The 15,101-nt window shown below is 41.4% G+C and overlaps 2 protein-coding genes across 2 annotated transcripts in view; one reads left to right on the plus strand and one right to left on the minus strand.

Moving 5' to 3' along the window:
- Nucleotides 1–2,605, minus strand: part of LOC107566323 (long-chain-fatty-acid--CoA ligase 5-like) — a 10,935-nt gene extending 8,330 nt beyond the window's left edge. The window contains exons 1-5 of the mRNA XM_016251743.1: nt 2,532–2,605; nt 1,418–1,597; nt 434–542; nt 213–277; nt 22–123 (exon numbers count right to left, since the gene is read on the minus strand). Of these exons, the coding sequence (XP_016107229.1) occupies nt 22–123; nt 213–277; nt 434–542; nt 1,418–1,573 (432 nt within the window). The 5' untranslated portion in view covers nt 1,574–1,597; nt 2,532–2,605. The remainder of the gene's footprint in view (nt 1–21; nt 124–212; nt 278–433; nt 543–1,417; nt 1,598–2,531) is intronic.
- Nucleotides 2,606–3,756: 1,151 nt separating this feature from the next.
- The window catches only part of LOC107566740 (guanylate cyclase 2G-like), a 13,472-nt gene continuing 2,127 nt past the window's right edge, over nt 3,757–15,101 (plus strand). The window contains exons 1-13 of the mRNA XM_016252270.1: nt 3,757–4,122; nt 5,086–5,434; nt 5,837–5,946; nt 6,659–6,838; nt 6,933–7,077; nt 7,164–7,299; nt 7,383–7,486; nt 9,538–10,093; nt 11,553–11,575; nt 12,632–13,187; nt 13,549–13,673; nt 13,811–13,909; nt 14,077–14,166. Of these exons, the coding sequence (XP_016107756.1) occupies nt 3,757–4,122; nt 5,086–5,434; nt 5,837–5,946; nt 6,659–6,838; nt 6,933–7,077; nt 7,164–7,299; nt 7,383–7,486; nt 9,538–10,093; nt 11,553–11,575; nt 12,632–13,187; nt 13,549–13,673; nt 13,811–13,909; nt 14,077–14,166 (2,839 nt within the window). The remainder of the gene's footprint in view (nt 4,123–5,085; nt 5,435–5,836; nt 5,947–6,658; nt 6,839–6,932; nt 7,078–7,163; nt 7,300–7,382; nt 7,487–9,537; nt 10,094–11,552; nt 11,576–12,631; nt 13,188–13,548; nt 13,674–13,810; nt 13,910–14,076; nt 14,167–15,101) is intronic.

A 15,101-nucleotide genomic window follows, 5' to 3' on the forward strand; every position in this document is an offset into this window, starting at 1 on the left:
CATTTAGACTTATTATGTCACCTCTGGCCGGTTTTGGGCCAAGATGCCAATAAATGATTCTTGCGATGGCTTCTGGCCACGTTGGATAAGTCCGGACCCCAAGAATTCAGCTCTGTCTGAAGCCTGAGACAATCAGAGGCAAGCATTGAAACAAAGACCTAATTTTTCCTCACTTTTGAGCTCAAAATGATGTATGTGGTTGGTACAAATACCTGTTTGTATTTAAGCCATTGATAAGGTTGCCCCTTCTTTCTGTACCCCAAGCACGGTCCATTTCCTGCACAGTAATAATGAAATATCTCACAGACTAATCACATGCAACTGAGGTTAGATGTGAATTAACATAGCTAGCATGAAAATAGGACTTGAATTGATTTCAAACGAATGTCAATAATTCTGTGTTGCTGTGAATTTTGACCTCATGACCTCGCACCTGAAACACGTAGTCCTCTTTGAAAAGCCTCATATAGAGTTTTGGCGTCCTCATATAAGTACGAGATCACGTTGTCATCTTTCAAGAGTGCTGTTCTTCTAGCACCACCCTGTAAATAAAAAAATTGCCAGTAATATTAAACCACTGTGCTAAAAGACATTCAGAACCATAAAATCAGGCACAAGAACCTCATGAAGTGATTCACACACACATTGTACAGAACATACACTACCATTCAAAAGTTTTTTAGTTGGAAAGAAATGACGGTAATACATTTATTCAGAAAGGATGCATTAAATTGATCAAAAGTGACAGTAAAGTCTTTTACAATATCCCAAAAAATCTATTATTATACTGTGTATATATATATATATAAGCTGTTCTTTTAAAAAGTGTGCTTTTCACAAGAATATTGAGCAGCATATTAGAAATCAGCATATAAGAATGATTTTTAGAATGAAGGACTGTTTGACATTGAAGGCTGCAGTAACAACTACTGAAAATTCTGTTTTGCCATCACATGAATAAATTACTTTTAAAATATACTGAAATAGAAAACTGTTCTTTTAAATGGTAATAATATTGCACAATAACACTGTATATACTGTATTTTTGATTAAATACATTTTATGCATATTCATATGAGGACACCAGCCATATAAGTAGCCTTCAAATGTTTTTTTTATTTATTGTTTATATTTTATTTATGTTCAACCAAATCTATACTTTTGCAACCTTTGTATCTTCCATGAACAGTTATTCATACTTTTTTAACTTTTCTCTTGGGTTTTAGTGCACATTCCAAATGCTGAACTTGTTAATAAAAACACAATGCTAATTCTTTAAGTACTTTTACATGTGCAGATTTTTTCAACAAACTAGATATTCCGACTAAATCACTCACAAGATGTTTTAAGAAAACAAATGATACATTTTTAATATACTAAATTGCATTGCGTAGAGCTGACAAAAGATCACACTCACCGCTACGCCCACGGTCTGTCGGTTGAGGTCTGTGGGTGGCTGCAGTGGTTTTGGCCTGGTGTTGAGATGGACCAGAGCTACAGCTGCGAGGCTGAACAGAAACACCAGTCCTGAAGTGGACAGCGGGGTAAACAGGAACTCAAACAAGAATTCCATAATGCACAGGATCTACTAAAGCTGCTGAAAAAAATTAAACAGTATTGAAAAGAAATCTAGAATAACATGGAGGGTTAGTTTCATTCATAACATAGGATTTGAATTTACTTTTGAATTTACAGGAAGTGCAAGGTCCCTGTAATCACACAAGTGCTGTTTTGATGCTACATTGATTAGAAGGTATTGATAAAGACAAATATCAGTATGACCTTGAGGGGTGAAGGTTAGAGTGCATAAGTTTGTTCAAAGGTTGAAGAGCACAGTACAATCCAATTAAGAAAAATATATCTCACAATTACGCTTTTTTTAACATTGTCCAGTGTTACCAGTGTTATCCTTCAACACCTGTTGCAGTTCCTTCAGGATTCAACATGATCTCCAGTATTGCACACCTGGCTATTATAATGCTATTGGATTTGGTACATTATCTAGCCAGCCATGCATTTATGGAGGCCAAAGTCTAGCAAAGGTTATATAACCCTTTTCAGCCTCAAGAGCATCCACTGCCTTTTCTAAAACATAGAAAGAAATGTTCTTTTATATATAATACATTTTATGTATATATATGTGAGCATAGCCCACAGTCTCTGGGCCAATGTTAATATATTATGCATCATTTGATTTATTGATCAGAACATCTCATTGTTCAAAACACCAGAACAACTCAAGTCACAATGATAAGATAATTCTAATAAACATTCTCTGAGAAACCAAGCTATTTAAGAAAAGAGTTATGAATGCAACATTCTCTATGTACACAAGACCATACATGAAGTTTTGTATGCAAAACATCCCTACTAGTCCTGTTTTTAATTTACAAAATTATCTGCATCATGCTGTTTTTGATTTAAACATGCATAACAATAAATGCACATTTATATCAGCACACCAAAATCATAATTAAACCATCATATATGGATGTGAAATGAAACAAATAAAGATTTTCAGAAGCAAGTACCTGGATAACGTTCAGGAGTCCGGTGTGTCCGTCAGGTGATGGACCTGGAAGAAAAAGTCCTGTGAGACTGTCCCTTGCACAGGTTTGCTAAAGCCACAAGAAGTCCAATAAAACAAGCACATGAGTGACCTTTAAACCAATTGTTGCTATCTGTTCCCTGATAATACAAATGACTGAACATAAACAGAATCATGGCCATACAGCTAAATCCTGTAAAGTGAATGTGGGTTACACAAGATTCACAAGTCTGTGCTTTAATATCTGCATGCTGAAAAGTACATGCAAATGTGAAACTACACAGTGCTATAGTACAAACGGTGGACTATGACATTTGCCTTTGCTGGTCAGCATGACATTTAATTGCATGCAGTGTAAAAGTTGGGTTGAAAGTTGCTCCCACTCAAATACTCAGGTTTTCATCATGATTCTTTATTGCTCTGTTGGTTTGCAGTAACACTTTGCTAATTCAACCCATCATTTACTGCTTTTCAGCTTAAAGTGACAATCAGGGTAGGCCGCTGGGACCCTAAAACCCTTGTTAGCAAGAGAGCAGCCCTAGGCTAGTCATGTGACACCTCCTATTAGCAACCTCAGTTAAACATGACACAACATGATCTTACGAACACACATTGTTTTCTAACCTCATTTGCCTCAGCATCATTATCACAGCATTTTAGGAAGGACGTCTAAGTTGAACTTTGACATTTGACTGTAATGACAGATAAGATGTGAGTACCTTTGGATTTTGTAATCTGTTCTGATAATAGACAATGAAATTAAAAGAACGAAAGCCGTCAAGGCCTCTATGGATTTGAGTCTTGTCGATTGAAGTCAGAGTTGATCAATTTAGGTCAAAGTTGAAGTGATACATACTCAAAAGGAAAATATGCAGATCTACATACATTTGGTTGCTGTCAATGCAGCAAAATTTGAGCTGGCATGAACTTCAGCAAATTTGTTTAAAACCTATCGATCCATGCTATCCCAGCGTGATTTGTAAACCTGAATTTATGGTCATGGTAGTGATATTAACATTTCGTGGTAAAAAAATAAAAAATTTAAATGGTAGTGAGAACGTGCAAAATGTGCACTATATGTGCTAAGTGCTCTTTCTCCAGAGAAAGCCCTTGATTAGAATTAATTTCCCCAGGGAAGGTAAGAGTCCATTTAAATCCCCCTGTATGTCTGAAAGCCGATCAATGTGACTGAGTTTTATGCAGGTAGGATGTCAGGAGGATTAGACTTAGACATAAGAGGACCCACACGATGGTGGGTGCTGATTTTTGTTTCTTTATCAGCTCTTACAAACTCTGTTATTTGCAACAAAGCAACCCAGTATAAGCTTACGGTTGGCCTCCAAGCTCCTCGGAACGTTTCCTACCCTTTCAGTTTGCTTAGGTTAGGGTCTGCAATGCAGATAGCCATAGACAAGATTAATGCAAATCCATCTCTGAGTGGAAATTTCACCTTTGACTTTGTGTACATGGACACAGACTGTAACGCAAAACTTTCACTTCAGGGATTCATCAATCAAGTAATGAACCAAAATGCATCAGCTCTATTTGGTCCACCTTGTCCTGAGGAGGCTGAAGTAAGTGTCTTATCTTGACATTTGATACAGGTAAATTATTATTATTATTATTATTAGAATTATTAATACGAATCTGAGTAAGAATTACGGCGGATATGGCTAATTAAGACTACTGAGACCCCGCACCACACCAATTACATATTCTTTTTTATAACAATGTTTCAACAGTCTTTTCAAACGTTGATGATTTTTGCATAGGCTATACTTTATGTGTGTGAGAGAGTATTTTCACCTGTCGCTAAATACAACCCCTAAACAGAAGCAGCTTTCACCTGAGAAGGTAACTTAACCATAACAATAACACAAACTTTCCATCGCAAGTTCGCGGATAGCATACGTCGATAAATCATGAAAGTAAAGTCATTATGTCACTTAAAGGGATAATTCACCCAAAATGATATTTTTGTCATAATTTACTCACCTCTAAGTTGTTTCAAACCAGTATAAATTTCTTTCAGCTGTTCAACACAAAAGAAGATATTTTGAAGGATGTTGGTAACCAAACAGCTGATGGTAGCTATTGACTTACATAGTTTGGAGGGGAAAAAAACTCACACGTTCGGAACAAGTGGAGAGTGAGTAAATAATGACATTAATTTAGGGGTGAAATATCCCTTTAATTATAGAGTTACATGTATCAGTAATATTGCAAAGCTATGGAGCCCATAAGGTGACACAATGCATATAATGTACACAATGTATATTTCAAAGGTTTTGCATTTCTCTTAGAAATTTTGCATTCACTCACACTAATTTTGCATTCTCTTGTTTTCATGAATTTAAAAAGACGTTTAATAATTTCTTAAAACAACCAAAAATCTTTTAAAAATAGCCCATCCCTTGAAATTATCAAATATGTACACTGTTTTAATATGTGAACTAAACATATAAATAAATAAATAAAATATAAATATATACACATTTTTTATATTTAAATATGACGTTTTTGCTTATGTCCTTCAGGTCACTGGGCTCTTAGCATCCACATGGAACATTCCCATGTTTGGTTTTGTTGGCCAGACACCAAAAATGGATAACATTCTGGTGTATGACACTTATATAAAAATTGTACCTCCAATTAAAAGGGTTGGAGAAATCCTGCTTAAAACACTGGAATTCTTTGGATGGAAGTATGTTGGTATGATCGGAGGAGGTGCGGATACAAACACATGGAACAGTGTTGATGCTCTATGGAAGTCTGTGGAACAGCAGCTCAGGGACAAAGTAACTGTGACAGCTGGAATCAAATTTGATACCAGTGACCCAGAATTGGCAAAGAGAAACTTGCAGATCGTCTCTAAAGTTGCAAGAGGTGAGTCAATAGTAATACAGTACTTATCTTTCAGCTCTTACATTCTTTGGGTGGAGTTTACACCTCAATGTGTAAAACGTGTAAGATCACAAATGCATCTTGCCCTTATGCCCTCATGGCCTGTTCCTCTTGAAGCAGTTAGTTGGCATAAGATAAGTGAACTTAATCTGCACTTTAACAGTTATAATATCAAAGTCCCTGATAAATGTGCTTTGTTCTCAAGCACCATTACCTAAAGTGCAGGATATGTTTGGCAGTCCTTTGACTGCAAATAGAATCTGAAATCTCTAATGTGATAACAATGTACAGTTTCTGTATACTATATGAATAGCGTTTAAGTCTTAAGTATAAAAAATGTTTCTATGAGATTATAAGATGTTAGTGTTATTCTTTTCATTCTAGTGGTGGTTGTGCTCGCTAATGCTGAAGACACCACGTCTCTGATGATAGAAGCTCAGAAACAAGGCCTAATGACTGGAGAGTATGTTTTCCTTCTGGTTCAGCAGTTTGAGGTCAGTGGCAAAGTGGTGAGTAAATGGTACACAGAAAACGCAGGTGACTCTCTTAATTTTTCACTGAAAAGTGTACGTTAATGCTTAAATTCAAAAACATTTTCTAAAGGTTTTTAAAAAAGCTTATAAATGCTAAATATAATTGCAACGCATTGTTGTATTTTATGTATCTCGTTCAAGATGTTTTGTAAACCAGGCCTTTCTGGTGTACTCTTTCCTTTGTAAAATTTTAGTGTAACTTTTCTTACAGCTTGAGTGTAAAGAAAAAAGGTCAGCACAGATGTGACTATGATATCCCACAATCCTGGTACTTCAATTCCGTGACAGTTGAGCTAAAAAAAATCGTAGTAATTAAATATTCGCTCAGTGATCTCTCTTTATTCAGATTTAGCTCTCTCTATTTAGATTAAAGATCATGAAACGATTATGCTGCCTAACCGAAATCAGTTTTGGGAAGTATTGTACCTTTATGAGGCAAACACTGCCTGCAAAGTCATTACCTGATAGGGCAGCGAGGCAACAAATCAGCTGCCTAAGCTGTCGGATGCAGCCGATGTGACTAATTAATAAAACAAAGTATGTAATTCAGACATGTATTGAGTCAGTGGACATTTGTGGATATGTCTAGGCATTTGAAAACTGAATCAGACTACTATTGTGACAATTCCTATTTACCTAAACAGATACCTACTCTCACGTTTTCCCTCATTAGGACACCCTGTGGAAGTCTATGGGTGATGCAAATAAAACAACAATGCTGAAGGCTTTTGACATGGTGTTTGTACTCGCTCAGAAGTCCTATGAAGGATATGACTACTATGACTTCTTCGAGCAGGCTTATGAGAGATTAAAAGGGGCACCTTTTTACAGCAACCTGTCCTCAGAAAAAGAGGTGTGAATATTTTATTAAAAGAAAATCATATTTTTTGTAACCCTTATTTTGATCAGCTTTCAATTAATTTAATATGATCTATTTGATGTTTTAGGTAAGCTCATACGCTGCCTATTTACATGATGCTGTTCTACTTTATGCCATGGGCCTAAAAGAAGCCTTTAAAAATGGTAAAGACATCCGGCATGGACGAGAGATTCTCCAGAAGCTCAGGGACAGGACCAACATTAGGTTTTATGGTAATTTTGTCTCGCATGCACATGTTTGTACGTTTCCTATTGATTGTAAACAACCAAAATAACCTTTGTTTTTGTTTTTTCAACAGGGGCTTCAGGTCTGGTTCACTTTGATGAATATGGAGAGAGGAACCTTGACTATTCAGTATATGACCTACAACAAACAGAAATGGTCACAAAATTTGTCTCTGTTTTGGATTTTGACAGCCATTCGAAAAGGATGAAGTAAGACCAAAATTTTGCATATGTTAACATTACTGAGATTTAACGCTGAAACTCTGACTATATGAAACATATCTGTTCTGCAGACCCACATCAAGGTTTTCTAACATTGCATGGCAAAATGGAAAACCTCCAGTAGATAATCCGGCCTGTGGTTTTGATAATGAGCTCTGTGAATGGTTAAACAATGGTAAATGGACATTGCTAAATTATTTCTACAGTATGTACATGCATACAGTCTTTTTGTGTATTTGAAATGACATCTTTTCACTTGATTACGGTCGCACCGGGCCCCGTGCTTGAGGGGGCCCCGTGGTGAACGGACCGAGGGGGACCTCCCCCTCCCGGAACGCGATCGCAAATGGACCGTGGGGGGCACCGCTCCCTACCTCGCACCAGGCCACGTGTCAGCTAAGGACGGCCCTGGTTGTATAGTCTATATGGGTAGTTGACATGAAATATTTTTTATGTTTTAAAAACTTTCTCAAATTGTATTATACATGTATTTTTAGGAGTCATTATTAATTGGGAAACCCTATCAGTTATTAATGCTTTTAAAAATGAATTTATTACACCATAGAGCCATTTATAATGTGTGGATGAAAAGGTGCTTAACACATTTAAAAAAAAACAATAATTAGACTGAGATGGGAGGAAAAATGTTTTCACAAAACATTTGCATTCCACGGGAGAAACTTTTGTTTGAAAACTTTTGCACAAAACTTGTATGACTTTTACATGTAAAAAGTATTAAATCCCCCCCCCCAGTAATGAACACACACACCCAGAGCAGTGGACAACCATTTTTGCTGCGGCGCATGGGGAGCAGTTGGGGGTTCAGTGTCTTACTCAAGGGTCTCACCTCAGTCGTGGTATTGAGGCTGGAAAAGAGCACTGTACATTCACTCCCCCCACCAACAATTCCTGCTGGTGCAGAGACTCGAACCCACGACTTTCGGGTTACAAGTCTGACTTTCTAACCATTAGGCATACAAGGTATTTGTTTTGGTGACTGAATCTTCCACAGCACAAACAGAATGACAGTGACAAGACAAGACACAGATAATAAAAAGAATAAAAATAGGATAAGTAAATAGGAAATAACAATATTTTAAAATATTTAAAGAAAAAATACACAATATACATGGTATTTGTGTGTACAGGATGCAAGGAAAATGCAACAAACGTACAAATGCAAGGAAATGTTAAATAAATAAATGAATAAATGGGCAGGGGGTTTTCTCCTCGTGTATTACACATTTATTGCCAAGTTAACTGATCATGAGATCGATTGCCTGAGGGAAGAAACTGTTCTTGTGCCTGGCCATTCTGGTGCTCTGTAGCGCTGACCAGATGGCAACAGTTCAAAGAGGAAGTGGGCTGGGTGTGAGGGGTCCAGAATGATTTTGCCAGCCAGTCAGAATGATTTTGCCAGTCATCTGTGAACTTCAGGAGCTTGACAGAGGGTTCTTTAGAGGTGCAGTTGTTGGTTTATAGGGAGAAGAGCAGTGGGGAGAGAATACATCCCTGGGGGGTGCCACTACTGATCTTATGGGTGCTGGATTAGAATTTTACCAGCTTTACTAGCTGCTGTCTGTCTGTCAGGAAGCTGGTGATCCACTGACAGATAGAGGTGGGCACAGAGAGCTGAGTAAATTTGGACAGGAGGTGGTTTGGGATGATAGTGTTGAAGCCCGAGCTGAAGTCCACAATCAGGATCCTCACATAAGCCACAGGTTTGTCCAGATGTTGTAGGATATAATGCAGTCCCATGTTGACTGCATCATCCACAGACCTGTTTGCTCGGTAAGCAAATTGCTAGGGGTCCAGATATGACTTCATGACCACAGATGTTAAAGCCACAGGTCTGTAGTCATTTAATCCTGTAATTTTGGGTGTCTTTGGGATGCTGGTGGAGCATTTGGATTTCAGAGCAGCTTGGTCTCATTCGGCGCATCTGAGGAGGACGTCATCATTGAGGACATCACCACAGACGACTCCATGTCCTGACAGAAGAGTGGGGAAGTTCTGGCGAGGAGCCCGAAGCCCTTCCCCCTTCTCAACCTGTGAGGCCAAGACCGGACGCCGAGCTCATCTGTGTCCTGTCGAAAGCGGTAGAGGATCTGGGCCTTGAGTGGTCGGCTCCGGAAGAGCCCGCCCACGGCCTATTGGATGAGTGGTACCAGCCAGGAATCCGTCAGCAGTCCTCTCGCTAATGCCCCGCCCCGTTCTTGCCTGCAGTTCATGAGGAACTCACCATGTCGTGGCACGCCACCTACTCGGCCCGGGCTAATCCCTCTACAGCAGCAGCAGCTCTCACCACCACTGACGGCGCTGACGTCAAGGGGTACAGCATGCTCCCCCCTCTGGAGGAGGCGGTTGCTGCTCATCTGTGCCTGCCATTTGCCCTGGGTTTGAAGGCCCATGCAGCGCGCCCCTCTAAGCCCTGCAGGACCACCTCGGTGCTGGCCAACAGGGCTTATGCAGCGGCCGGTCAGGCCGGATTGGCGCTGCATACAATGGCGGTACTCCAGGTGTTTCAAGCTAAACTTCTCTGTAGTATGGACGAGTCTGGCCAACAACACCAGGAGGCTTTCAAGGAGCTGCGCACAGCAACAGATCTGGCTCTGCGCGAGAAAAAAGCAACGGCGCAGGCAATCGGCAAGACCATGGCCAGCTTGGTGGTGCTGGAGTGCCACCTCTGGCTGAACCTCATTGAGATCAGGGACGCGGAGAAGATGGCTTTTCTGGACTCACCGGTCTCACGGAAGGGCCTCTTCGACCCTGCTGTGGACAGGTTTGCGGAGTGATTTTTGGAGCCACAGAAGAAGTCGCAGGCGCTGCGTCACTTCCTCCCCAAACGTTCTGCCCCCGCGGCTGCGGGTCACCAGAAAAAGCCCTGCCACTCAGCCTGCAAAGCCGTCGCAGCCTCAGTGAAAATCCTAGCATGGGCTGCAGCAGCGCCCCCGGATGGCAAAACGCTTCCCCTTCCCGAAGCGTCAGGGTCCCAGCCCTAAATAAATTCTAACTTTTTTCCGGACAACGAAGCTCTCATTCTCTCACAAGAAGTACAGACACTGCTTGCAAAAGGTGTTGTGGAAATAGTGCCCCCAGCGAACAGTGAGTCTGTCAGAAACAGACTCGCCTGTTACAAACAGGCGTAAGGTTGGGACTGACCTCCAAAAGGAAGGAGGTTACAACAGACGCCTCCAACTCGGGTTGGGGCGCCCTGTTGGAGGACAATCTGGCGTTCGGCGCCATTGGTTTATGCAGCTACACAAACGTGAACAAATCAGGCTTCAGTACAGAGTAAAACAGGAGTTTTCCCCATATGCGTTTTCATGCAACGCTCAATCCCTTATCTCAGGGAACCGAGGTTACATTAGTAACCGGAGCGTTTTATGTCCTTTGCATATACAGGCCCAGTGGTTGCTGGAGTTGTGGGTAGTACAATGCCCCGGTACTGTTTATTTGGCGATACAGTGAACACGGCTTCTAGGATGGAGAGCAACAGTCTTCGTAAGGACTTTTCTAATTTTTAGCAACTATAAGTTATTGAACCTATATTTAATTAATCAACATTTATAATATAATATTTATCATATTTTATCATATATGATATTTAATGTTTTAAAAAATTGATTGACATGCTTGAAATACTTTATTTTTACTGATTTCCTTCTCAGCCCTGAGAATCCATGTCTCCCAGAGCACTGCTGATATTCTCTTCATGATCGGGAATTTTGAACTGGAGGAGAGGGGCGATATAGAAATAAAGGTATAATGTGAAATAATTATGAAATAATTGTATAATGCCACTTTTTATACAGTGGGCTCCAAAAGTCTAAGATCACACTAACTAAGATCTGTTTTTTCGATACAAACCTGGAAATAACCTGTATGTTTTAGGATTGAGAACAATATATAAAAAAGAAATGTTAAGACATAAATATACCTCAGTCGTGGTATTGAGGCTGGAAAAGAGCACTGTACATTCACTCCCCCCACCAACAATTCCTGCTGGTGCAGAGACTCAAACCCACGACTTTCGGGTTACAAGTCTGACTTTCTAACCATTAGGCATACAAGGTATTTGTTTTGGTGACTGAATCTTCCACAGCACAAACAGAATGACAGTGACAAGACAAGACACAGATAATAAAAAGAATAAAAATAGGATAAGAAAATAGGAAATAACAATATTTTAAAATATTTAAAGAAAAAATACACAATATACATGGTATTTGTGTGTACAGGATGCAAGGAAAATGCAACAAACGTACAAATGCAAGGAAATGTTAAATAAATAAATGTATAAATGAGCAGGGGGTTTTCTCCTCGTGTTATTACACATTTATTGCCAAGTTAACTGATCATGAGATCGATTGCCTGAGGGAAGAAACTGTTCTTGTGCCTGGCCATTCTGGTGCTCTGTAGCGCTGACCAGGTGGCAACAGATCAAAGAGGAAGTGGGCTGGGTGTGAGGGGTCCAGAATGATTTTGCCAGCCAGTCAGAATGATTTTGCCAGTCATCTGTGAACTTCAGGAGCTTGACAGAGGGTTCTTTAGAGGTGCAGTTGTTGGTTTATAGGGAGAAGAGCAGTGGGGAGAGAATACATCCCTGGGGGGTGCCACTACTGATCTTATGGGTGCTGGATTAGAATTTTACCAGCTTTACTAGCTGCTGTCTGTCTGTCAGGAAGCTGGTGATCCACTGACAGATAGAGGTGGGCACAGAGAGCTGAGTAAATTTGGACAGGAGGTGGTTTGGGATGATAGTGTTGAAGCCCGAGCTGAAGTCCACAATCAGGATCCTCACATAAGCCACAGGTTTGTCCAGATGTTGTAGGATATAATGCAGTCCCATGTTGACTGCATCATCCACAGACCTGTTTGCTCGGTAAGCAAATTGCTAGGGGTCCAGATATGACTTCATGACCACAGATGTTAAAGCCACAGGTCTGTAGTCATTTAATCCTGTAATTTTGGGTGTCTTTGGGATGCTGGTGGAGCATTTGGATTTCAGAGCAGCTTGGTCTCATTCGGCGCATCTGAGGAGGACGTCATCATTGAGGACATCACCACAGACGACTCCATGTCCTGACAGAAGAGTGGGGAAGTTCTGGCGAGGAGCCCGAAGCCCTTCCCCCTTCTCAACCTGTGAGGCCAAGACCGGACGCCGAGCTCATCTGTGTCCTGTCGAAAGCGGTAGAGGATCTGGGCCTTGAGTGGTCGGCTCCGGAAGAGCCCGCCCACGGCCTATTGGATGAGTGGTACCAGCCAGGAATCCGTCAGCAGTCCTCTCGCTAATGCCCCGCCCCGTTCTTGCCTGCAGTTCATGAGGAACTCACCATGTCGTGGCACGCCACCTACTCGGCCCGGGCTAATCCCTCTACAGCAGCAGCAGCTCTCACCACCACTGACGGCGCTGACGTCAAGGGGTACAGCATGCTCCCCCCTCTGGAGGAGGCGGTTGCTGCTCATCTGTGCCTGCCATTTGCCCTGGGTTTGAAGGCCCATGCAGCGCGCCCCTCTAAGCCCTGCAGGACCACCTCGGTGCTGGCCAACAGGGCTTATGCAGCGGCCGGTCAGGCCGGATTGGCGCTGCATACAATGGCGGTACTCCAGGTGTTTCAAGCTAAACTTCTCTGTAGTATGGACGAGTCTGGCCAACAACACCAGGAGGCTTTCAAGGAGCTGCGCACAGCAACAGATCTGGCTCTGCGCGAGAAAAAAGCAACGGCGCAGGCAATCGGCAAGACCATGGCCAGCTTGGTGGTGCTGGAGTGCCACCTCTGGCTGAACCTCATTGAGATCAGGGACGCGGAGAAGATGGCTTTTCTGGACTCACCGGTCTCACGGAAGGGCCTCTTCGACCCTGCTGTGGACAGGTTTGCGGAGTGATTTTTGGAGCCACAGAAGAAGTCGCAGGCGCTGCGTCACTTCCTCCCAAAACGTTCTGCCCCCGCGGCTGCGGGTCACCAGAAAAAGCCCTGCCACTCAGCCTGCAAAGCCGTCGCAGCCTCAGTGAAAATCCTAGCATGGGCTGCAGCAGCGCCCCCGGATGGCAAAACGCTTCCCCTTCCCGAAGCGTCAGGGTCCCAGCCCTAAATAAATTCTAACTTTTTTCCGGACAACGAAGCTCTCATTCTCTCACAAGAAGTACAGACACTGCTTGCAAAAGGTGTTGTGGAAATAGTGCCCCCAGCGAACAGTGAGTCTGTCAGAAACAGACTCGCCTGTTACAAACAGGCGTAAGGTTGGGACTGACCTCCAAAAGGAAGGAGGTTACAACAGACGCCTCCAACTCGGGTTGGGGCGCCCTGTTGGAGGACAATCTGGCGTTCGGCGCCATTGGTTTATGCAGCTACACAAACGTGAACAAATCAGGCTTCAGTACAGAGTAAAACAGGAGTTTTCCCCATATGCGTTTTCATGCAACGCTCAATCCCTTATCTCAGGGAACCGAGGTTACATTAGTAACCGGAGCGTTTTATGTCCTTTGCATATACAGGCCCAGTGGTTGCTGGAGTTGTGGGTAGTACAATGCCCCGGTACTGTTTATTTGGCGATACAGTGAACACGGCTTCTAGGATGGAGAGCAACAGTCTTCGTAAGGACTTTTCTAATTTTTAGCAACTATAAGTTATAGAACCTATATTTAATCAATCAACATTTATAATATAATATTTATCATATTTTATCATATATGATATTTAATGTTTAAAAAAATTGATTGACATGCTTGAAATACTTTATTTTTACTGATTTCCTTCTCAGCCCTGAGAATCCATGTCTCCCAGAGCACTGCTGATATTCTCTTCATGATCGGGAATTTTGAACTGGAGGAGAGGGGCGATATAGAAATAAACTAGTGTTTGAGGATGAGGATCATGATGCTTCTGCCCATCTTGGAGGTTGAGGAGCACAGAGTGCAATTCTAAGTACTTTTGTGCAGCAGTATGCATAGATATTCAGATCGCAATGTCAGCAAATTGTATAGCATGCATAGCAAATTCAGATGCAAGGTTAGAAATAATATTAGCAGCAGCATGTATAGCAAGTCATTATTATGTCTAATATAGCAGTGGCAGCAGAAAGCGCTTTAGTTGCATAAAATTTTAGTGATAACTCATGGAGGGTAAAGTAACTCTTTAAAGTGCAATAGGTATTTATTACTTTGCCTATTCAACAGGGCTTACAGCAAGTTTTGTGCAGCAGCAGTAGATTTCGCTTCGCAAATTCTGATTAAATATTACAACCGCAACAGCTCGCACAATAAATTCCTACTACAACATTGTGAATATCATTAACAGCAACAGCACGTACTTCAACTCCGTATTGAACTGTTAGTGAATATTATCAATAGCAGCAGTAGCAGAAGTTTTGTTGCGTTGGCCGTATCGCACTGCATACATTACAGACCGCTTTACCTATCGTTACGGGACTATTGATTTGGTCATATTGTGCCGCCCGTGTCTGGTGTAGACACCATGTTAGAGTAAAATAGGCATTCGCCTAGCTACTCGTATGCCTAATTAATGAAGCTCTCAGCAGTTCAGTCTCTTGTGCAGTAGCAGCAGCTTGCATAGGCATTCAGTCATCGAGATTTTTCTCAGCAGCATGCACAGCATTTCTATGTTGCAAATTTTAATTTAGACACAATATAAAAGCAGACAACTGCATTTAAATAAAGTCACTGTAGTGTCTTGCTCAAGGCCATCTTGGAACGAGCCACGCATTTAGCAATGACGTGTTCATACAATGCAAACATTATTGTTCTTAATATGCAATATAAATATTTT

This window comes from Sinocyclocheilus grahami, unplaced genomic scaffold, assembly GCF_001515645.1.
Source record: "Sinocyclocheilus grahami isolate Dianchi unplaced genomic scaffold, SAMN03320097.WGS_v1.1 scaffold26.1, whole genome shotgun sequence".
Classification (NCBI taxonomy): domain Eukaryota; kingdom Metazoa; phylum Chordata; class Actinopteri; order Cypriniformes; family Cyprinidae; genus Sinocyclocheilus; species Sinocyclocheilus grahami.